General features: G+C 44.3%; 1 protein-coding gene across 3 annotated transcripts in view; it reads right to left on the bottom strand.

Moving 5' to 3' along the window:
- The window catches only part of LOC147111246 (hyaluronidase Ccc Hy-1-like), a 67,369-nt gene that overhangs the window by 20,775 nt on the left and 22,360 nt on the right, over positions 1 to 24,234 (bottom strand). The window contains exon 3 of one of the 3 annotated variants that reach the window (XM_086001962.1): positions 21,014 to 21,235. The exons of the other annotated variants lie outside the window; for them this stretch is intronic. Within the exon in view, the coding sequence (XP_085858088.1) occupies positions 21,014 to 21,235 (222 nt within the window). The remainder of the gene's footprint in view (positions 1 to 21,013; positions 21,236 to 24,234) is intronic. 3 annotated transcript variants of the gene reach the window in all.

Raw genomic sequence — 24,234 nt, 5'->3', positions numbered from 1 at the left:
CATTTCTGACCTTATGTTGGAGGGAACGTCACTGATGAAGCAGCTGAAGATGGCTGGGCCTAGGACACTACCCTGAGGAATTCCTGCAGTGATGTCCTGGGGCTGTGATGATCGACCTTCAACCACCACAACCATCTTCCTTTGTGCTAGGTATGACTCCAGCCAGTGGAGCGTTTCCCCCCCGATTCCCATTGACTTCAGTTTTACTCGGGCTCCTTGATGCCACACTCAGTTAAATGCTGCCTTGATGTCAAGGGCAGTCACTCTCACCTCACCTCTGGAATTCAGCTCCTTTGTCCATGTTTGGACTAAGGCTGTAATGAGGTCCGGAGCCGAGTGGTCTTGGCGGAACCCAAACTGGGCATCAGTGAGCAGGTGCCGCTTGATAGCACTGTCAATGACACCTTCCATCACTTTGCTGATGATTAAGAGTAGACTGATGGGGCGGTAATTGGCCGGATTGGATTTGTCCTGCTTTTTGAGGACAGGACATACCTGGGCAGTTTTCCACATTGTCAGATAGATGCCAGTGTTGTAGCTGTACTGGAACAGCTTGGCTAGAGACGCGGCTAGTTCTGGAGCACAAGTCTTCAGCACAATAGCCGGGATGTTGTCAGGGCCCATAGCCTTTACTGTATCCAGTGCGCTCAGCCGTTTCTTGATATCACGTGGAGTGAATTGAATTGGCTGAAGACTGGCTTCTGTGATGGTGGGGACCCCGGGAGTAGGCCAATATGGATCATCCACTCAGCACTTCTGGCTGAAGTTGGTTGCAAATGCTTCAGCCTGTCTTTTGCACTCAAGTGCTGGGCTCCACCATCATTGAGGATGGGGATATTCTTGGAGCCTCCTCCTCCAGTTAGATGTTTAATGGTCCACCACCATTCACGACTGGATGTGGCAGGACTGCAGAGCTTTGATCTGATCCATTGATTGTGGAATCGCTTAGCCCTGTCTATAGCATGCTGTGTCTGCCTTTTAGCATGCATGTGTTGCAGCTTCCCCAGGTTGGCACCTCATTTTTAGGTACGCCTGGTGCTGCTCCTGGCATGCTCTTCGACACTCCTTATTGAACCAGCGTTGGTCCCCTGGCTTGGTGGTAATGGTAGAGTGAGGGATATGCCGGGCCATGAGGTTGTAGATTGTGGTGGAATACAATTCTGCTGCTGCTGATGGCCCACAGTGCCTCATGGATGCCCAGTTTTGAGCTGCTACATCTGTTGTGAATCTATCCCATTTAGCACGGTGGTAGTGCACACAACACGATGGAGGGTGTCCTCAGTGTGAAGACAGGACTTCGTCTCCACAATGACTGTGCGGTGGTCACTACTACCAATACTGTCATGGACAGATGCATCTGCGACAGGTAGGAGGAGGTCAAGTAGGTTTTTCCCTCGTGTTGGTTCTCTCACCACCTGTCGCAGGCCCAAACTGGTAACTATGTCCTTCATGAGTCGGCAAGCTCGGTCAGAAGTGGTGCTACCGAGCCACTCTTGGTGATGGACATTGAAGTCCCCCACCCAGAGTACATTCTGTGCCCTTGCTACTCTCAGTGCTTCTTCCAAGTGGTGTTCAACATGGAGGAGTACTGATTCATCAGCTGAGGGAGGGCGGTAGGTGATAATCAGCAGGAGGTTTCCTTGTCCATGCTTGACCTGAAGCCATGAGACTTCATGGGGTCTGGAGTCAATGTTGAGGACTCCCAAGGCCACTCCTTCCCAACTGTATACCACTGAGCCGCCACCCCTGGTGGGTCTGTCCTGCTGGTGGGACAGGACATACCCAGGGATGGTGGTGGAGGAGTTTGGGACATTGGCTGAAAGGTATGATACTGTGAGTATGACTATGTCAGGCTGTTGCTTGACTAGTCTGTGGGACAACCCTCCCAATTTTGACACAAGTCCCCAGATGTTGGTGAGAAGGACTTTGCAGGGTCGACTGGGCTGGGTGTGCCGTTGTCGTCGCCGGGTGGTCCGTCCAATTTCATTCTTATTATTTTGTTTCATAGCGGTTAGTTACAACTGAGTGACTTGCTAGGCAGTTAACAACATTGCTGTGGGTCTGGAGTCACATAGGCCAGACCAGGTAAAGACGGCAGATTTCCTTCCCTAAAGAACATTAGTGAACCAGATGGGTTTTTACAACAATCCGATAGTTCCTTGGTTATCATTACTGACACTAGTAATTATTCCAGATTTATTTAATTAACTGAATTTAAATTCCCCAGCTGCCGTGGTGGGGTTTGAATTCACATCTCTGGATCGTTAGTGCAGGCCTCTGGATTACTAACCCAGTGACATTACCACTACACTACCGTTCCCTTCTTGCCCATTATACCATTTGTGATGGAATTTAGTTGTGGGTGTGGGGGATTGTGAGAGTTATAGCATTCAATGGGATCTGTAACAAAGAGGAAATTGGAGAGAACAAAACCACTACAGCTCCTGGAGTGCCTCATGGTGTCTTGGCACATGCGCAGTATTAAATAAACAGCTGACGTACATAGTAGGGAAAGGTTTCCTCTGTGCACTATCTGAAGCAAAATCATAACCACATTCTTTATAAACTGGATTAAGGTTTTGTTACATCTAAAGCAGGTGATAGCGAGTCTCCCGATTGTTATTTTCATTGACTTCAATCAGGAGAAATGTAAAACGGGCTGCCGACTCACTACCACCCATTTTACACTATCGCACAAAAGTCAAGATCTACCTCAGTGCCTTCAACAGAAGAGGGGAGGAAACCATAAAACAACCGAGGATTCCCCTCTACCGTGGTTGATATGGCCCTCGACCGTGGCCATTCCACTTCTGCTCTCACCCCTTCCCCTCCCTCCCAGAACCACGATAGGGTTCCCCTTGTCCTCATCTTTCACCCACCAGCCTTCACATTCAACAGATCATCCTGCGCCATTTCCGCCACCTCCAGTGTGATCCCACCACCAAATGCATCTTCCTCTACCCCTCCTTTCAGCATTCTGAAGGGACCGCTCCCTCCGCGACACCCTGGTCCACTCCTCTATCACCCCCAACACCCCTTCCCCTTCGCCCAGCACCTTCCCATGCAAACGCAGGAGATGCAACACCTGCCCTTTTACCTCCTCCCTTCCCACCGTCCAGGGCCCCAAACACTTCTTCCAGTTGAAACAATGATTTACTTGTACTTCTTACAATTTAGTATACTGTATTCGCTGCTCACGATGCGGTCTCCTCTACATTGGGGAGACCAAACGCAGATTGGGTGACCGCTTTGCGGAACATCTCCATTCAGTCCGCAAGCGTGACCCTGAGCTTCCGGTCGCCTGTCACTTTAATTCTCCCTTCTGCTCCCACTCTGATCTCTCCATCCTCGGCCTCTTACACTGTTCCAACGAAGCTCAACGTAAGCTCGAGGAACAGCACCTCACCTTTCTATTAGGCACTTTAAAGCCTTCTTGACTTAACATCGAGTTCAACAATTTCAGACTATAAATTGGCCCCGTATTTCTTTGTATCATTTTTTTTCTCTTGGTTCCTCACATGGTCGCTGTTAGTGTTGCTGCGATCATCATTCACACATCATCTAGAGCCATCTTTTGTTTCTTAACTTGTCCCATTACCTCTCCTTTTGCCTTGCACCATCATCCCTTTTGTCATTCAATCTCTCCAGCCTTCCATCCTAGCACAGACCTTCCCTTTGTTCTTTCCTCCCCGCCCATGCTTAAAAATTTCTCCTCCCTAACCTTTTCCAGTTCTGACGAAGGGTTTGACCAGAAACGTTAACTCTGTTTCTCCTCTCCTCGATGCTGCCTGACCTGCTGAGTGTTTCCAGCGCTTTTTGTTGTCATTGTCAAACAAACCACTCTGGATGACCGAGTAAAGGTTGACAACTATATTAGTGACATCTATTATTCTAAATGATAGCCTATTGGAAATTTAATACCGTTTCACAGCAATGGTCCAAAGATTACTTTTAGGTCATGGCACGCTGCAATGTTTTATTTGACACAGTGCAGATCATTTATATTGCTCTGCAAAAGGACAAGGCACACTAGGCAGAAGATGTCTCTTCTGGGGCAGGAAATTGTCTGGAGTTCTGGTGGTAGAAGAATTTTTCGCCACTAATAATGACAAAATGATGCCATACATCACACTTTCCATTACTGTTGCCCTAGCAACACTGGGCACTAATAACGCCTGTGTACAACAGGTGTTCAGCTTTGCTAGGGTTGGTGGAGCTCATTTCTAAAATTAAACAGCCCACCACAAGGTGTGCAATTGATGGCGGTGTGAATAATGCACTCTCCCCCCACCAGCAGATTTAGCTGAGACACGTTTTTCTGCCTGAGTGGCAACTGGCCCCATAATAGCGCAGCAGCAGTGATTTTCTGCCCCCTCTCCCGGTGATAGGCTCCCCTGGAAATCCCACCAGGCGCCTATATTAAAACAATTAAGTTAAGCTGACCCTGGAAAATATGCCAGGGTCAGCAGTGGAACAGATGGATGTGAGCAAAGCCTGCTTCACCAAATTAATTCCGCAATCCCAACTAGATGAAAATCATGACTTTCAAATTTAACATATCGGCCCAGTAATTCCTGTCACAACGCGTGAGTACGGACGGGGTACTCACGTGTGTGCCCGGAGGAATTGCCGGTTTTCAGCATGCACAGCGCATGCGCTGAAAACCGGCATTTCCTGTCCTCTGACCCAAGGGGTTAAGAGGCAGAACGCGTGCGACTTGTGATGCAGCACGTGATCAGTGAAATTCCTTTTTTTTTTTCAGAGTTGCCCGAGTGTAAAGGCCTCCGGTTTTTACGTGTGGAAAAACCAGACGTAAGTACTTAGTTTTACAGGTAAGTGGTCTTTTAGTACAATTTAAAAAAAATTTTTCCACAGGTTTATTATTTTTAAAGAATTTACAGTAAGGTAAGTTTAGTTTAAGACCCTATTTTTTTTTTCTCAAAAATTTGATTAATTGTTTAAAATATTTTTTTTAACTTATTTATAGTTAATATAATCAGTGGGATGTTTTTTAAAATTTTATTTAAAGTTTAAGTAGTGTTTTGGCAGCCCATACTTTTCATGAGTTTGACAGTTCTTACTCTCAAACTTATGAATGAAGTTTCCGCTCCCCTGATTGGCTGCACAGTGCTCACCTGATCCCAGCCGGCACACCGCACTAACTACGCCGCTGGATCAGGTAAGCACATCGCGCCGACATCTGAACCGGGCCAGTGACAGGAAATGCAAGCAGGCCCGGGCTTCAGATGTCGGCGCGCCGGGTGAGTGCAGATCGGGGGCTTGCACGCGCGGCAAGCCCCCGATCCTAATTTCAGGGCCAAAATGGGTTGCTGTTAAAACTATAGTAAATGACATGTTTGTGGATTAAAAAGCTGCTCGTTAAATGGATATGTCATGACTGCCCTTTATTTTCATCAAACCTCTCCCAAAACTTTCTTACTTAAGGAACCTGGCAGAAAGTAAAGTCCATGCAGACCAGAATTTCTTCTTCATGCTTCTTCAAAAGATCAGATTGCTTCCATACCTTTTCAAAAGCTCTCTCTGCATTTTACATTCATAACATGATAGAGGATTGTAAATAGCTTTGTGTTACCTCTAAAAGAATGCATTTCAAATGTTTCTTCCAGTGCAAACAATATGTGCATGCAAATTGTATATCATTATGACATATTTAATATAATGGAATCATAGAATAGTACAGCACAGAAAGAGGTCATTCGGCCCATCGAGTCTGTGTGAGCTCCTTTGAAGAGCAATCCAGTTAGTCCCACTCCCCCGCTCTTTCCCCATATCCTGCAATTTTTTCTCCTTCAAGTATTTATCCAATTCCCTTTTGAAGGCTACTATTGAATCTGTATCCACCGCCCTATCAGGCAGTGCGTTCCAAATCCTAACCACTCGTTGCGTAAAAGAGTTTCCCCTCATGTCGCCTCAGGTTCTTTTGCCAATCACCTTGAATCTGTGCCCTCTGGTTATCGACCCCTCAGCCATTGGAAACAGTTTCTCTTTATTTACTCTATCTAAACCCTTCATGATTTTAAACAGCTCTATCAATCTCCTCTTAGCCTTCTCTGCTCCAAGGAGAACAACCCCAGCTTCTCCAGTCTCTCAATGTAACTGTAGTCCCTCATCCCTGGAACCATTCCAGTAAGTCTCTTCTGTACCCTCTCCAAAGCCTTCACATCCTTCCTAAAGTGCGGTGCCAAGTATTGGACACAATACTCCAGCTGGGCCCGAACTAGTGGAACATGATAGAGGATTTTAGGAATTTTGATGTTTTACTTCGAAACAAATATGCATTTCAAAATGTTTCTTTCAGTGCAAATAATATGTACATGATAATTATACAAATATTTTGCCCAAAGTCTGTCAGTAAGTTGTGAGTTTAGATTTCATTCCAAAAACTTTCTCTGAAGGCATTCAACATAAACATTTTAATTAGCTTATCTGAAACTAATTCCGACCACTTACACAGGCTCCTGACACAATAGGGACATATTTAAACACTGTTCTTATCAGTTGTTCTTACAAGGAACCACAGATTGCATAAAATACAACGTTAACAGAAAAAATGTTGTAACAAGAAGTCTTTGTTGTGCAAATAAAACTCATTTCAAATATTTTGGTATATTGCAATAGCCTTGCCGGTATATCCGTATTGTTAACAATGAAAAGGCCTTTTAGAATATTGCAATAACTTTTACAAATTATTCCTGTATTCCAAGAGTGACAGTTTAATTTCAACAGCAATAATTGTTGAAATAACTTGTTGTAAAGTCTGTAGGTATTATGGCGAATTAATACACAGACTACAAGAGTAACTTTAACAGGACTTTACTATTCGAAGGTCAGGGCGAATCTGCCCAATAAATCCTGACACAGCACTTATATACCGGTGTGGTCACCGTCGGTATTACAGTATACAGCAGCCAAGATAAAGTAGTGCCACACCTAAAATAGTTCTCTTAAAGGTGAACGGTTACATACAATAGTTCTCTTAAAGGTAGAACAGTTACATACACTACAATCCTCCCTTTTTAGCTTACAACATACTTATTCCCCATTAAACATAACATCATAACATATATCCAACTTCATGTTAAAACAGTTCACAGATGTAGTCTCTGCGGAAACAGTTCACAGATTCAGTCTCTGCGGAAAACAGTTCATAGATTCAGTCTCTGCGGAAAACAGTTCACAGATTCAATCTCGGTGGATGCGCCTTCCGTGCTTCTTGACTCGGTCCTGACAACACCTCAGTGGTGTAGCAGTTCCCTGTGGTGTAGTCGGTTCACGTTGCTGGAGTGACTCATCCAATAGTCCTTCACTGGACTTAACAGCTTGAACTTCCGTCCTTCTGAACCAGCATTGTTGGCTTGTAAAAACTTGAGTACCTTGGGAAGTTTTTCTACTTCCAAACTGATTTGGCTCCGTTCGAAGGGACCCCGCGCGTGATCTAGTAGTGATGATGATGGTCCAGATGATCATCATCTTCTGCTTCGTCTTTTCCTTTTCTGCTTCTTGGAGACTCTCTGGGCTCCACTGTCAGCTGCCAGCTGCATGCACAGTTCCTCCTTCTCGTCCTCCTTTTTCCGTAGTAGCGCCACCATCTCCCGATGTTCCTTAGACTTTTTGTGATTCTTCATGGTTTCTGCACTTTGGGAGTTTTCATCACAAGCTGGGCAGAACAGGTCATCGTAATATTCGATGTCGTCCAACAGGTCATGGTAATATTCGGTGTCATCTTGAGCTAGGCCAGTGAGAGGGTCTTCTATTTCCTCCATACCCAGCTGGACATTAGCCAGCTTTTGTTCCAAATCCAGACATCTTTCCTGAAGAGACTTCTTCAGGCGTTCAGCTTCATCCAGCTTTTTCTGGGCTTCCTGCAAGTCTTTTACTAATGACGTCATTTGTGATTTCAATACTTCAACTTCATTCGGAGATTGGTTGATCGGACTATTCAATCCCTCTACTGCAGCAGCTGTTTCAACCTTCTGTTGTTCAACATTGACGTGAGTCAGCGTACTTTTGGCATCCAAGGGTTGCTCTGCTGCCATCTTCTCAGTCTGTGTTGCAACCTCAGCTATTTCAATAACTTTTGGGCGCTCCAAACCCCTCTCCTTTGAAGATTTAAACTCCTGTTCAATTTGTTCCCATTTCAGAGTCTTGTCCTTCAGCATATGAAGGAGTTGGCTGACCGTTAACTCCAAACCCCTCTCCTTTGAAGATTTAAACTCATGTTCAATTTGTTCCCTTTTCTCGGCAGGGCAACCGGCGCTGGGTACAACCCGTTGACGGCGAACAGTTTCAGCCGCTGGGCTGGATCTCGCTCAGTCTCCCTCGCTCGGGCTCTGTTGTTCCCTTTTCTCGGCAGGGCAACCGGCGCTGGGTACAACCTGTTGATGGCGAACAGTTTCAGCCGCTGGCTGGATCTCGCTCAGTCTCCCTCGCTCGGGCTCTGTCTCTCCCGCTCGCTCGGGCTCTGTCTCTCCCTCAGCGGCTTCCAATCGCGCCTCCCAGCCCTCTCGCAGTCCGGTGCTTTCCTCCCCGGCTGCGGCTGAGTTCTCCGTGATTTATTTATTTTTATATCTTCCCGCGCCTTACGATCCCGGTCGCAGCGCTTCGTGGCCTCGGTCGCTGCCCGGCCTTTTTCACTCCAATCACGCCTCCCAGCCCTCTCACAGTCCGGTGCTTTCCTCCCCGGCTGCGGCTGAGTTCCCCGCGGTTTATTTATTTTTATATCTTCCCGCGCCTTACGATCCCGGTCGCAGTGCCTTGTGCCTCGGTAGCTGCCCGGCCTTTTTCGCCGGTCGCGGTCTAGCTGTCTCACGACGCTGTTGCGTCTCCCAGCCCGCTTGTACCGCGGCTTCCGTGCTCCACGCTGCCCCAGTCTCAGCGCCTCTGGGCCCGACTTCTGTCCGGCTCCTTTCCCCCGACCGTGGTCGAGTTCACCGCCCTTATCCTCCGTTTATTTTTTTATTTTCCCTTTACTCACAGTCACCGTGGCCGACTTGCTTCTCGTGCTGATCGGCTCACTCACCACCGTGGCAGAAGGGACAATCAGTGCCTGTTGCTGATGGAAGGCTTCGTGTCTGAATTCTTCCTTCTTCCTTGCTCTGCAGACTCGAGTTTTCTCTCAGCAGAACGACGAGGGCGGGTGCCTCTTCTCGACGCTCGTTAACTGCTTCGGAAGTATTGTTGCCGCAGGGTAAGATCCCATCCTCGTCGCCACTGTAAAGTCTGTAGGTATTATGGCGAATTAATACACAGACTACAAGAGTAACTTTAACAGGACTTTACTATTCGAAGGTCAGGGCGAATCTGCCCAATAAATCCTGACACAGCACTTATATACCGGTGTGGTCACCGTCGGTATTACAGTATACAGCAGCCAAGATAAAGTAGTGCCACACCTAAAATAGTTCTCTTAAAGGTGAACGGTTACATACAATAGTTCTCTTAAAGGTAGAACAGTTACATACACTACACTTGTGAAATTACTTTTGTAGTAAGGACAGAATGAAGACACTAGAAGAGCTGAAAAAATGATTTAAAATATGGAAGTAGCAAAAATGTATTACCAAGATCTCTATTACACTCTTGCTCAACTTTACAGCAACCTTGTTGAACATTCCCTACATTACAACAGTGACTACACTTCAAAAGTACTTCATTGCCTGTAAAGCGCTTTGGGACATCCTTAGGTCGTGAAAGGCGCTATATAAATGCAATAAATGCTATATAAGCCCAGCATTTATTGCCCATCCCTAGTTGCCTTTGAGAAGGTGGTGGTGAGCCGCCTTCTTGAACCTCTGCAGTCCGTGTGGTGAAGGTACTCCCACAGTGCTGTTAGGTAGGGAGTTCCAGGATTTTAACCCAGCAACAATGAAGGATCAGCGATATACTTTTAAGTCAGGATGGTATGTGACTTGGAGGGGAACTTAGAGGTGGTGGTGTTCCCATGCACCTGCTACCCTTGTCCTTCTAGGTGGAAGAGGTCACAGGTTTGGGAGGTGCTGCTGAAGAAGCCTTGACAAGTTGCTGCAGTGCAGCTTGTAGATGGTGCACACTGCAGTCACGGTACGCCGGTGGTGGAGGGAGCGAATGTTTAAGGTGGTGGATTGGGTGCCAATCAAGCGGGCTGCTTTGTCCTGGATGGTGTCGAGCTTCTTGAGTGTTGTTGGAGCTGCACTCATCCAGGCAAGTGGAGAGTATTCCATCACACTCCTTACTTGTGCCTTGTAGATGGTGGAAAGGCTTTGGGGAGTCAGGAGGTGAGACACTCGCCGCAGGCTACCGAGCCTCTGACTTGCTCTTGTTGCCACAGTATTAACCTGCTTGAGACATTCCATCCCTTGACTTATTTTTTTTAAAGAGTAGTTTGTTCTGCATTGTTTCACATACATATGAATAGACCACCACCCAAATCAGGAAAACCACTGGAACACTGTCCCTTTAAAAGTTTGGCACCACACAGGGCCATGCCTCTGCACGGTCTTCCTAAAGGTCCACTCTGCTTTAGGTCTATTTCTGGTATGAGAACTCTTGTTATTTTACACCCTTTGTTATCAAAAGAACAAATTTCTGCTGTACAGTAGGGGGAAAATGTGTTCTTCATCATTTACAGTCATAGAATCCCAATGCACTATCCAAGTCAGAGTTTCAAACTGGCGCTGACTGATATATACCTCAAGATTCCCACTTGGATATCACATTGGGACACTCTGAAAATCACAAGTGTTGACACCACACTTTTCAGCCCCATTGGTACTTTTGTTACTTTAATTATTTCTCAGCAAATACCATTTAAACATTTTTAAACAATTTTTGAAAGAAACACAGGAATATTAACCTGCTGGTCAGACACTCTTTTGAGGAAGCTGCTGTTTGTTGCTCAGGCCACATTGAAGAGAACTTTATTAATCGGTAAACTGTTCCCACATGTGGTTTACTCGCCATTGCACTTGTGGGTACAAAGTGTCACTTTACATTACTAATCATCTAATCTTCGCACCTCCATGTCAAACTTCAGATGTACATTAGAGAGGAAATAGAATCGTACATTGGAGCAAAGGTGGTTGGTGTCCTTCCTAAAATTATTTTCTTTCCATTTGGTGGGTTTTATTCAGCATGTTTACATAGAATACCAACGAATATGGAAAGATCATTTGTCCCATCAAGCTTGTTCCTTTTGTAGATCATGTACAGATTTTTAGTCCCCTTTTTCCCCATCTCTCCCAGAGGTGCTTACCCTTGCTACGGTGTGATTCCACAGCCATCAGGAGATCCCTGGTAACTCCCTGAAGCAGACATTCTCCGTGTCTGAGTCTAGGCAGTGAATGGCAGCAGACCATTCAACCATAGAGGGCATCACAGCCTAGCCAGATTCTGTTTTCACCAGATGTCCAAACACACATTTCCAGCAAGGATCTCCAGATAGTAATCAGGAGCAGGAACCTTACCCAATTTTTACCCTCTCTATTTCTGGAGCAATGCGATCCATGATAGCAACACACTACTGCCGCATCAGCAATCAGCTAACTCAGCGCAGACCAGGGATCAAACATGGGTCCTCCTGGTCTGTCATCGTGCTACATCAAAAACCAGTAGGCCTTCAAGGACCTCGCGGGGGTGGGGGGATTTTTCAGAAGCATTTGATGGCGGGTCGAGTGGGGGAAAAAAATTGACAGCAGGTAGGGAACCTGCTGTCAAACAACCTCCACGCTAGTTTCCCAGATGTCGGGTCTGTCATCGCTGAACAGGCTCGACACCAAGCGGCAGGGGAGGCAATTTAGATCATTAAGAGATTGTTAAGAGACACTTAAATACTATTTTAAGCTTACCTTTCAATTTTACGAGTTCCCACATGGCTTCCCCGCTGCTCGGGGATCACATCAGGTAAGCAGGTCGGGAGTTGTGTCAGCATGGGATGATTTCTTAACTTGACAGCTGCAAATGTGCTATAAAAGCTCCCATTTCATAGCTCGATAGCAAAATACTGCGGATGCTGGAAATCCAAAACAACAGAAAATGCTGGAAAAACTCAGCAGGCCAGGCAACATCCGTGGAGAGAGAAACAGAGTCAATGTTTCAGGTCGAAACCCTTCGTCAGGACTGAAAAAGCACAGGAAATGAAACAGATTAAAAGGCCAGTTTGGGGGCTGGGAAATGGGGATGAGAGAACAAAAGAGAAGTGAAGAGACATTCACAGTGTTTATGTGGCTGGTCCAGTTAAGTTTCTGGTCAATGGTGACCCCCAGGATGTTGATGCTGTTGAATGTCAAGGGGCGGTAGTTAGACTCTCGCTTGTTGGAGATAGTCATTACCTGGCATGTCTGTGGCGCGAATGTTACCTGCCATTTATCAGCCCAAGCCTGAACGTCGTCCAGGTCTTGTTGTATGCGGGCATGGACTGCTTCATTATCTGAGGAGTTGTGAATTGCACTGAACACTGTGCAGTCATCAGTGACAAAGGGTTTCGACCTGAAATATTGACTCTATTTCTCTCTCCACAGATGTTGCATGGCCTGCTGAGTTTTTCCAGCATTTTCTGTTGTTATTTCGGATTTCCAGCATCTGCAGTATTTTGTCATCGCAGCTGAAGATGGTTGGGCCTAGGACACTACCCTGAGGAACTCCTGCAGTGATGTCCTGGGGCTGTGATGATTGACCTTCAACCACCACAACCATCTTCCTTTGTGCTAGGTATGACTCCAGTGGAGAATATTCACATTGACTTCAGTTTTAGTAGAGCTCCTTGATGCCACACTCGGTCAAATGCTGCCTTGATAACAAGGGCAGTCACTCTCACCTCACCTCTGGAATTCAGCTCCTTTGTCCATGTTTGGACCAAGGCTGCAATGAGGTCTTGGCGGAACCCAAACTGGGCATGTGAGCAGATTATTGGTAAGTGCCGCTTGATAGCACTGTTGATGAAACCTTCCATCACTTTGCTGATGATTGAGAGTAGACTGATGGGGCGGTAAATGGTCGGATTGGATTTGTCCTGCTTTTTGTGGACAGGACATACATGGGCAGTTTTCCACATTGTCGGATAGATGCCAGTGTTGTAGCTGTACTGGAACAGCTTGGCTAGAGGCGCGGCTAGTTCTGGAGCACAAGTCTTCAGCACAATAGCCGGGATGTTGTCAGGGCCCATAGTCCTTGCTATATCCAGTGCACTCAGCCGTTTCTTGATATCACGTGGAGTGAATCGAATTGGCTGAAGATTGGCTTCTGTGATAGTGGAGACCTCAGGAGGAGGCCGATATGGATCATCCACTCGGCACTTCTGGCTGAAGATTGCTTCTACCTTAACCCCAGGCTTATGTCCCAATCTTTATTTTGCTCTGTGTAAATTTTTTTTTAAGTGACTTGATAATCAGTGCTTTTTATTTCCTGGCTTGCTGTCTCTGAGAATTCTTCAGGGTGATTGGCTGCTTTGACAGGGCACCGATGCTGATGGAATAGATGGCAGGTGAGGTTGAGGTGACAGAAGCGATCTGTCAGTGGTGAGAGAGGTTGTTCCAATGAGGTGACACTGGATAGAGAGTTAGCTCCAAACACTTGCAACCTGCATAAAGCTCAATCTGTCTTCCAGATGCAGCAAGCTCACAGCGTCTAAACTTGGAAAGTGAACAGCTATGAAATGGGAGCTTTTGTAGCACATTTGCAGCTGTCAAGTTAAGAAATCATCCCATGCTGATACAACTCCCGACCTGCTTACCTGATGTGATCCCCGAGCAGCGAGGAAGCCATGGGGGAACTCATAAAATTGAAAGGTAAGCTTAAAATAGTATTTAAGTGTCTCTTAACAATCTCTTAATGATCTAAATTGCCTCCCCTGCCGCTTGGTGTTGAGCCTGTTCAGCGATGACAGACTCGACATCTGGGAAACTAGCGTGGAGGTTGTTTGACAGCAGGTTCCCTACCTGCTGTCAATTTTTTTCCCCCACTCGACCCGCCATCAAATGCTCCCGAAAAATCCCCCCACCCCCACGAGGTCCCTGAAGGCCTACTGGTTTTTGATGGAGCACGATGACAGACCAGGAGGACCCATGTTTGATCCCTGGTCTGCGCTGAGTTAGCTGATCGCTGATGCGGCAGTAGCGTGTTGCTATCATGGATCTCATTGCTCCAGGAATATAGAGGGTAAAAATTGGGTAGGGTTCCTGCTCCTGATTACTATCTGGAGATCCTTGCTGGAAATGTGTGTTTGGACATCTGGTGAAAACAGAATCTGGCTAGGCTGTGATGCCCTCTATGGTTGAATGGTCTGCTGCCATTCACTGCCTAGACTCAGACACAGAGAATGTCTGTTTCAGGGAGTTACCAGGGATCTCCTGATGGCTGTGGAATCACACCGTAGCAAGAGTAAGCACCTCTGGGAGAGATGGGGAAAAACGGGACTAAAAATCTGTACATGATCTACAAAAGGAACAAGCTTGATGGGACAAATGATCTTTCCATATTCTTTGGTATTCTATGTAAACATGCTGAATAAAACCCACCAAATGGAAAGAAAAATAATTTTAGGAAGGACACCAACCACCTTTGCTCCAATGTATGATTCTATTTCCTCTCTAATGTACATCTGAAGTTTGACATGGAGGTGCGAAGATTAGATGATTAGTAATGTAAAGTGACACTTTGTACCCACAAGTGCAATGGCAAGTAAACCACATGTGGGAACAGTTTACCGATTAATAAAGCTCTCTTCAATGTGGTCTGAGCAACAAACAGCAGCTTCCTGAAAAGAGTGTCTGACCAGCAGGTTAATATTCCTGTGTTTCTTTCAAAAATTGTTAAAAAATGTTTAAATGGTATTTGCTGAGAAATAATTAAAGTAACAAAAGTACCAATGGGGCTGAAAAGTGTGGTGTCAACACTTGTGATTTTCAGAACGTTCCAATGTGATATCCAAGTGGGAATCTTGAGGTATATATCAGTCAGCGCCAGTTTGAAACTCTGACTTGGATAGTGCATTGGGATTCTATGAAAGTAAATGATGAAGAACACATTTTCCCCCTACTGTACAGCAGAAATTTGTTCTTTTGATAACAAAGGGTGTAAAATAACAGGAGTTCTCATACCAGAACTAGGCCTAAAGCAGAGTGGACTTTTAGGAAGACCGTGCAGAGGCATGGCCCGGTGTGGTGCCAAACTTTTAAAGGGACAGTGTTCCAGTGGTTTTCCTGATTTGGGTGGTGGCCTATTAATATGTATGTGAAACAATGCGGAACAAACTACTCTTTAAAAAAAATAAGTCAAGGGATGGAATGTCTCAAGCAGTTTTAAAAAACTGTTCTTTAAGCACTGGGACCATAGATTCAATTCAGCTTGGATTAATAAGATGAAAGAAGGAGTTAGATATATTTCTTAAGGCTAAAGGGATCAAGGGGTATGGGGAGAAGGCAGGGACAGGGTACTGAGTTTGGATGATCAGCCATGATCTCATTGAATGGCGGAGCAGGCTCGAGGGGCCGAATGGCCTACTCCTGCTCCTACCTTCTATGTTTCTATGCAAGACTCTTCTCTTTGTCAGGTTGTATAGGTCTTAAGTGAAATTAGTTACAGGAAGCCACAACTCAATTCTACTATGTGCAAGTTGAAGAATAAAACTAACACTAATAAATTGCTAAATTAGCAGTCTTACTCAGAGAGGGCACAAGGAGACCTGGTGTGGGAAATGGAAATGCCATGCTTGTACAAATAAGTTTAAGGCACGTTAATGGTGCGCAGTGGAGAGAGCGTAAGCTGACATCCAACCTGTTATATCCCTTACCCTGGAGTGCTCAATACTAACACTGGGTGCAAAAAAGTGGAAAACCTGTATACATTTAACTCAAGTCGCTCAATTTGAATTGTCTGTGATCATTTTGTTAAGCACTTAATTCCCACTTTGCTGTGTTATTTACGTTGCTTATTTCAAATTACTGGATAATCTTTTAGCGCAAAAAATGACCACCAATTATCAGGAGTAGATGATATTTCATTCTCCAGCGAAGACATCCCTCATCTCGGAACACAAGAATTCAATTAAATTTTAATAAAATGGACAGACCGTCATAGAGTATGAGCTGAAGGGAATGAGGGGAAATGAACCTATATCCAGTCTCTAATAACTTCATTAGCCGAGGCATTGAATATAAGAGCAAGGAGGTTATGATGGAGCTGTATAAAACACTGGTTAGGCCACAGCTGGAATACTGTGTGCAGTTCTGGTCGCCACACTACAGGAAGGATGTGATCGCGTTGGAGAGGGTGCAGAGGAGGTTCACCAGGATGTTACCAGGGCTGGAGCGCTTCAGCTATGAAGAAAGACTGGGCAGATTGGGTTTGTTTTCCTTGGAGCAGAGGAGGCTGAGGGGGGACATGATTGAGGTGTACAAAATTATGAGGGGCATAGATAGGATGGATACTGAGGAGCTTTTTCCCTTAGTAGAAGGGTCAATAACTAGGGGGAATAGATTGAAGGTAAAGGGCGGGAGGTTTAGAGGGGATTTGAGAAAAAACTTTTTCACCCAGAGGGTGGTTGGAGTCTGGAACTCACTGCCTGAAAGGGTTGTGGAGGCAGGAACCCTCACAACATTGAAGAAGCATTTGGATGAGCACTTGAAATGCCATAACATACAAGGCTACGGACCAAATGCTGGAATATGGGATTAGATTAGACAGGGCTTGATGGCCGGCACAGACATGATGGGCCGAAGGGCCTCTATCCGTGCTGTATAACTCTATGACTCTATAACTTTTTGTTGAATAAAATTAAATCCAAGTTTTCTTAACTGATTCAGTTGAATGTGTGCCATCTAACAAAATATTTAACAATGCAAGCTTGTAGAACAACAGTATTATATAGATTACAGAGCACAGTGTTATGGCACTATATTGATCAGTACATTTAATGAATACCATAGATTAAACAGCAAAATCAAAAACACAATTTATTTCAGCCGAGGTGATCAACTGCTTTTGGGCTGGTACAGGGCCAGGGTAGAAGTAAAATGTAGGTCTCCAGCGTACATCAAGTTCGCAATCTTATGCCAGCCACAGGGGAACAGCAACTGATCCAGAAACATGAAAACAGTAACTCACTGATCCTTTCATTCACTCGTGTGTCCAGGTGATTGGTTAAAAGAATGAAAAGTAATAACTCACAGGAACATAATGTTTTATGCTGAAGAGTTCAAATAAATGCTCAAAATCTCATGTAAATGAACCAAGAAAGTATAATCTTGAAGCAAAATACTGCGGATGCTGGAAATCTGAAATAAAAACAGAAAATGCTGGAAATACTCAGCAAGTCAGGCAGCATCTGTGGAGAGAGAAATAGAGTTAACGTTTCAGATCGATGACCCTTCGACCACAGATGCTGCCTGACCTGCTGAGTATTTCCAGCATTTTCTGTTTTTATTTTAAAGTATAATCTTTGCCGGTTTAGAGTGTTCGTGGTCGAACACATATTAACCATACAAGTCCAGAGGTTTACAGCACAGAAAGCAGCTATTTGGCTCACTGTGTCTGCGCCACGCTTTGCTAGACCAATCCAAACCTGGTCTCACTGGCCACATTCTCCCCATGGTCCTGTATCATCTTCTGCTTCAAATATTTATCCAATTTTACCTTAAAAGATGTAATAATCTCTGCCTCAACTGCTCCACGTGACAAAGCATTTCCATGCTCCAGTAATCCTCCGAGTAAAGACATTTTTGCTAACCTATCATTTTCATTTCTTGTCCGTTAACCAACAATCTATCTATGCTGTTGCATTTCCTCGTATACCATATGCTTGTGTTTTTGTAACAACTCTTGAGACATCTTATCGAACATCATCTGAAAATCCATATACTGCATTCTCTCCATTTATTGAATTAGTCACTTTTTCCGAAAACATTCTATTAAATTTAGCAAACACAACTCGCCTTTAACGAGTCCTTGCTGACCGTTCTTCATTAACCTATGCATTTCTATCACTACTTTTATCTTGGATTATGGATTCTAAGAGTTTGCCCACAACTGACATTAGACTAACTGGTGTATATAGTTACCTGGTTGATCCTTCTCGCGTTTCCTGAACAAAGGTGTCACATTGACTACTCTCCAGTCTCATGGTACAATTTGCATACTTAATGAGGACTGAAAAATTGCAGCCAGAGACTCTACTATCTCCTCCCTGACTTCTTTCAACAGCCTTGGATACACGTCAGCAGGGCCTTGCGACATCATCGTTGAATGCTGCTAATCTTTTCAGAATCAGTTCCTTTTCTACAGTTATCTCTAACATTGCTTCGTATCCTTCTCTAAGTACACCTACACTCTCACTTCAACCATCATTTGTAATACGTGACGTAAAATATTTATTTAATATCGCCTTCATACTGTCATGTTCCACAATTAGACTCTACCCTTCAACCCTGAGCAATCCTACCTTCTCTTTAACTATTTTACTTTTTAAAATGCTTACGATTTCCTTTTATTATGTTTGCCTTTTTTCATATTCCATTGCAACCCTTCTTAATCTCCCTTTTTACGTTCCCACAACACTTTTTATATTCCTCATGATTTGCTTTAGTATCACAAGCCCAAATTTGATCCTGTGCCTCCATTTTAAGGTTCTGTTTAGCTTTAACCTGTTTACCCACAGAACTCTATTCATGGTTGTACCCCTTTTCGCCTTTTAGGAATATATTTATTTTCCACTCTATCCGCCCTATATTTGAAGATTTCGTACTGCCAATCCATTGACCTGTTTGCTAACTTTTCTGCCCCATTAATTTGAGTAATGATTTCTTATCTCATTTAATTTTGCTTTTATCCAGTTCAGCACCTTGATCTTTGACTCTTCATTCTTTTTTATACATTGAACCTATGTTGTGGTCAATATTTCTCATTTGTTCTACTTTCACAAAATGCATTTGCCCTATTTCATGTTTCAGAACTAAATATGCAATGCTCGTTTCTTTATTGAATTAGAAACATACTGATCTAAGAAACAGTACTGGACTCATTATAAAAAGCATTCCCCACTGTGACCAAGTGTTCCCTTTATTCCAGTTATTTCTGCCCTGTTCTTACATATCTCTGTGAACTGTCTGCAGATCTCCCATTCTATCCCATTTCCACTGTTCGGTGGCCTACAAGGCACACCAAGCATTGTACCATTTCCCTTTCTAATTTTAACAATTATTTTAGAACAGACTTGTGTTCTAATGTTGTGATAGCATCCTCACTAACCACGACAACTCACATAGCAAGTTTAATCTTGCTTGTGTTGCTAAGAGAGGCAGAATGAGTTTTGTTTAAACTTTAGAAGATGTGTCCATCCATGACAGCAATCATGTAACTCACAACAGCTAGCTCAAGAGCAGGCCTGACAAACAGGTATTTGTCCAATCAGGAAACCTAAAGGCACCAAGCAAAATAAAAGTGAAAGAAAAGAAAATGAAAAACACTCTGAACGCTTAAAAATGATCATGGAAACTTTATACTTTTGTTCATTCAATTAAAACATAATTTTCTCGAACGGTGAAGTTAATGAGTACATTATTGCTTGAAAAGATACCTTGGCCAGCATGTCTTGAATTACCAGGGAGTTAACAGCCAGTTTCACATTTATAAAGGTATGCAATTCCATTCTTTAGCTAAATCATGCACGAATGTCAATGTCGGTTCTGCACTCTAATACAATCTCTCCCACTTTCAGATGGCTGGTATTTCTCTACGTTCTTTCTTAAAAACCAACTGACGTCAATTCAACAGTAATATAGCTCCCGGTCTGACTTATTCATTTAGGCAACCACCCATTTATTAAGCCCATCTACAACCAGTTCTTAAGGTGGTCCTTTTAGAATGTTTTCCATTGCATTTAATTTGGCACCAGCTAGCTCAAAGACAACCTTCAAACAGATTCTTTCGTGCATTTGAAACAGATTTTATCAAGTTACATGTCCTTCTTCATCCAGAAGACAGGAAGGCCTTTGACATCTCGGTAGAGGGTCTCCAACTGGCTCCGTGTAGCTTCTCCTTCCTTCTTAAATGGTTCACGCATGTCTCCTGGTATACCAAAATGACAAGGGAATTGGGATAACGGTGATAAAGTTTCAGAAGCACCAGGCAAGGGTGGTGGTGCAGGTAGAGTGAGTGACAGAGAGGGTGAGTTGCAAGGAAGAGTATGTCCATGTAGCTGTGAAGAGAACAGGAAGGGAGGGGCTGGCTGTGATGCTGGCAGTGGTGGTGGGGGTGGAAGTGGGGGAGGGGGAGGAAGTGGGGGAGGGGGAGGAATAGGAATACATGAATCTAACTGGGAAGCGGTTGAGAAACAAGACATGGGAGGCTGAGGCTGTCCAGGTTGCGAAGAAAATGCAGTGAGAGACGAGGATGGAAAAGTAATTGATCCATTTGACTGGGAAGACGAGATGGGATGAGATGGTGAAGGAGGATTCAGTCCAGAAATCTGAGCAGCTGCAGAAATAGGTGGAGCAGGTATTTGTGAAGAAGGGGATGGTTCTGAAGGAGATGGTACTCGTGGCGAAGGACGAGGAGGTAGTAGTGAATTAAAATTAAGTGGTGGTGAAATAGATGTAGGAGTAGGGAGTGGGGTCCATAAATGTAACTGAGGTGATAAGGAGTTAGGAGAGGTGGGGTGGGTAGCAGTACCTAAGCATACAACACCAGAACAACCTAAAACTGTCCCTGATGATTCTGAGGAACTGGAATTACAGGGGGGTTGCAGAGACAGCCTTTCAAGGAATTCCATGTGTATGAATGTGGTCATCGACCCTGCATTCTGCACTGGTTCGGATAGTGTGTATCCCAAGTGGGAATAGAAATGTTGCTTATCATGAGTAGTGAGATACAGGGTCTTGAACCCACGGAGCTTGGCATAGGCCTCTGTGGCTTCCATTAGTTTTCTACCATAACCCTTGCCCCGGAACTCCTTAGCAATAACGACTGTCTCCACGAACAAGCCAGTGCGTTTGCCAACTACATGGGAGAGCTTGCTGTGACCCACCAATTGGCCTTTGGTTTCATTCCTAGTGTTGCCAACATTCTTCAGAGTTCTTATCAACACAAGACAAACTGGGAAACAGTTGGAGGATTTATGGAGTGAATGAATCCGAGATGCTTTGCTCCTCTTCCATTCTTCATTGATGAGGTCCGCACAAGCCTCCACAAACTCTGGACGGTGGTGCAGAGGAACTGCTCTCAACTCTTCAGTAACGATCTTCTCACACTAACAGCAATAAAATGTTAGAATTCAATTAAGTGTCTATACATGTGCTAACAAAAAGAATGCCCACCTTTGGGAAGAGAGATCAGGTTGCACTGGAACAAGCATAAACCAGGTTTCTCGTTCTGTAACCAATGTAAAACTGATGCAGAAATCTTTTGTTTGACTATTTAATTTTTCTCTTGCACTTCAATTAAATCCTGTGACTTCACGTACCATTTCCCGTCTGTGAAAGGTTGGCAAACCACCATTGTGTCAGCCTTCCTCTTCAACTGGCCACATGGAGGCTTGTTTTTAATATATATACTAGTCGATCCCCCGGGACATTGCACACGGGGAGTCAAGACCTGTACAGTATGGAAAAGTTTTATTTCAAAGCTTCGAAAGAATGTGATGGCAGTAAACCCTAAAATAGTGGGCAACAGAAGCGGCTAGTCTAATAAATAGGTGATTAAAGATTAACAGAATAAACTGTTAATAAGAGAAGTTAAGGTACAATAAAACATGATTTTTTTAAGACATTATACAGTCGCAACAAAAAAACTCCAACTACAAAAACACAGGCCACATGCATCACTACTCACTGACAACAACCAAAGGTTACGAATGGATGCTGCAAAAAGCTAAGCAGGGAGTGTAGAATTAACAAATTAATACAGTGCCAGCAACCACTGAAACAAAAAAATTCTAGAGCACGGGCACCAGCAAATTAATTAATGCAGTAGAGGGTATAATAGTAAATTTAAAAAAACGACTAGACCAGTGGGCAGCAGCGAATGAATAAATTAATGGCATAGCAGACAGCAGTAATTAAAGCAATGGGCAACAGTGAATAAATGGATAAGCGGACAGCAATACATTGATGAAGCAGAGAGGGCTGGAGCATGAGCTGGGGCTGCGGCCAGCGGCAATGGGGAGGAAAAAAAAGGAAGCGAATGCAAACCAAAGAAGGAACGACGTTTCAAAAAGCGGGGCGGCCGATCTAATTAGTGGAAGGGCAGCCATGTGCCCAGAACTGGAGGGCCGAAACGAAAATGAGGAGTGGAAGAGATAAAAAAGCAAAGGGTATGAGAAAGAGAGATGAGCGGGGAAGGTATTATTAAAAATCAACGGCGGTCAAAAAATAGAGGTGCAGAGTTGGCGAAAAGTAAACGGGGAACAAAAATTAAAAATTACGAGCAGGGTGTGTGGGAAACCAGATGGGGAGAATTTTTTTTTTTAAATGAGCAGGGTCTGAGAGGGGAGGACACAAAATTCTGGACACTTACAACAAAGCAAGTTAAAATGGCGGGCAGGTTGCAATAAAGAACAGAATGGTGCTAGAGGCTACAGGAGCAACATTTGACATTTGTTAAGAGGAAATACAGACCACTAGAAATGAGAAAACACAGATGCAAAGTGAAGTTTTTTTTTTAAACTTAAAGGCAATTTGCAAAGCATCAAAGCAGCAGGCCAACTGCTGCAGGCTCAGATGTCCGGCTTATACTGGGTGAGTAGCTGAGCTATGGAAGGAAGAGGAACCAGGAGGTGCTACAATGTAACCCAATGGCAGGAGAGTACAAATAACAACAACTTGTATTTATATAGCTCCTTTAACATAGTAAAACGTCCTAAGGCGCTTCACAGGAGCGTTATCAAACAAAATTTGACACCGAGCCACATAGAGACATTAGGGCAGACGAACTGGTCACAGAGGTAGGTTTTAAGGAGCGTCTTAAAGGAGGCGAGAGAGGTAGAGAGGTTTAGTGAGGGAATTCCAGAGCTTAGGGCCTAGGCAGCTGAAGGCACGGCCGCCAATTGTGGACTGATGAGAATTGGGGATGTGCAAGAGGCCAGAGTTGGAGGAGCGCAGAGATCTCGGAGGATTGTAGGGATCAATCAAATCAAATCAAATCAACTTTTATTGTCATTGTTAGTGCACAAGTGCAGTACAACGAAATGGAGGCTTGCGGCTCCCGAGAGTGTACATTTAGATTAAGACATTTAAACATTCAACATACATTTGTCTTGTAATACATTAACATAAACATAACCATAATAAAGTGCATTGGCAGATGTGCAGGCTTTAGAGTTTATTTGTGGAGTTCAGTAGGATGACAGCCCTGGGAAAGAAGCTGTTCCTAAATCTGGTCGTACGGGTGCGAATGCATCTGTAGCGTCTCCCAGATGGCAGGAGGGCGAACAGACTGTGGCTGGGGTGGGTAGGGTCTTTGATGATGGACCGTGACCTCCGTAAACAGCGTTTCTGGTATATGTGCTCTATGGTCGGTAGCCGGGTTACAGAGATAGGGAGGTTACAGAGATAGGGAGGGGGCGAGGCAGTGGAGGGATTTGAAAACAAGGATGAGAATTTTAAAATCGCGGTGTTGCCAGACTGGGAGCCGATGTAGGTCAGCGAGCACAGGCGTACTGGGTATATGGTGAGAGTTAGGATACAGACAGCAGAGTTCTGGATGAGCTCAAGTTTATGGCCCAACAGACAACTGCTTACATATAGAAATGCCATTCTAAATGTTAACATGAGCAGTAGCAAACGTGACTGTTGACAAAAAACATTCCTCAAAATTGTGACACAGGAAGTAAAGTTTCTGGACAGGAAGTGTAAGAATTTTAATTAAATACTAGAGCTCCTGTGGTGTTGCTCACAGTGAATTGTTCTATTAAAAGCAGGGATTTTATGCCACCTTGGGGTAACTGATTTATAGTAATTAACTCAAATTCCATTTTTATGAAGTGGTATTCTGGGATTTATACTAGTGTTTTGGGGATTGAATTCCATGATTTTGTTCATTGAAAGCCATAAAATAAATATATATAAAGTATATACATATTTGTAATAAATACACATGTATTTAAATTTTATCCTTTACCAATTTTAAAGCTGAGAATACACAGCAAGATGTACAAGTTGGAGTTAAATGTCTGATATGTAGCAGTACTGGATCGGGGGAGTGGGGTTAAGCTGCTCTGCTGGTGGTCCTGAACACTGGGCTTTGGTGGCA

Source organism: Somniosus microcephalus, chromosome 11 (assembly GCF_052327205.1).
Source record: "Somniosus microcephalus isolate GS21.2 chromosome 11, FLI_Smic_1.0, whole genome shotgun sequence".
In the NCBI taxonomy this organism is placed as follows: Eukaryota; Metazoa; Chordata; class Chondrichthyes; order Squaliformes; family Somniosidae; genus Somniosus; species Somniosus microcephalus.
The sequence above is the reverse complement of the archived record's forward strand: the minus strand, read 5'-3'. Positions and strand labels throughout refer to the sequence as shown.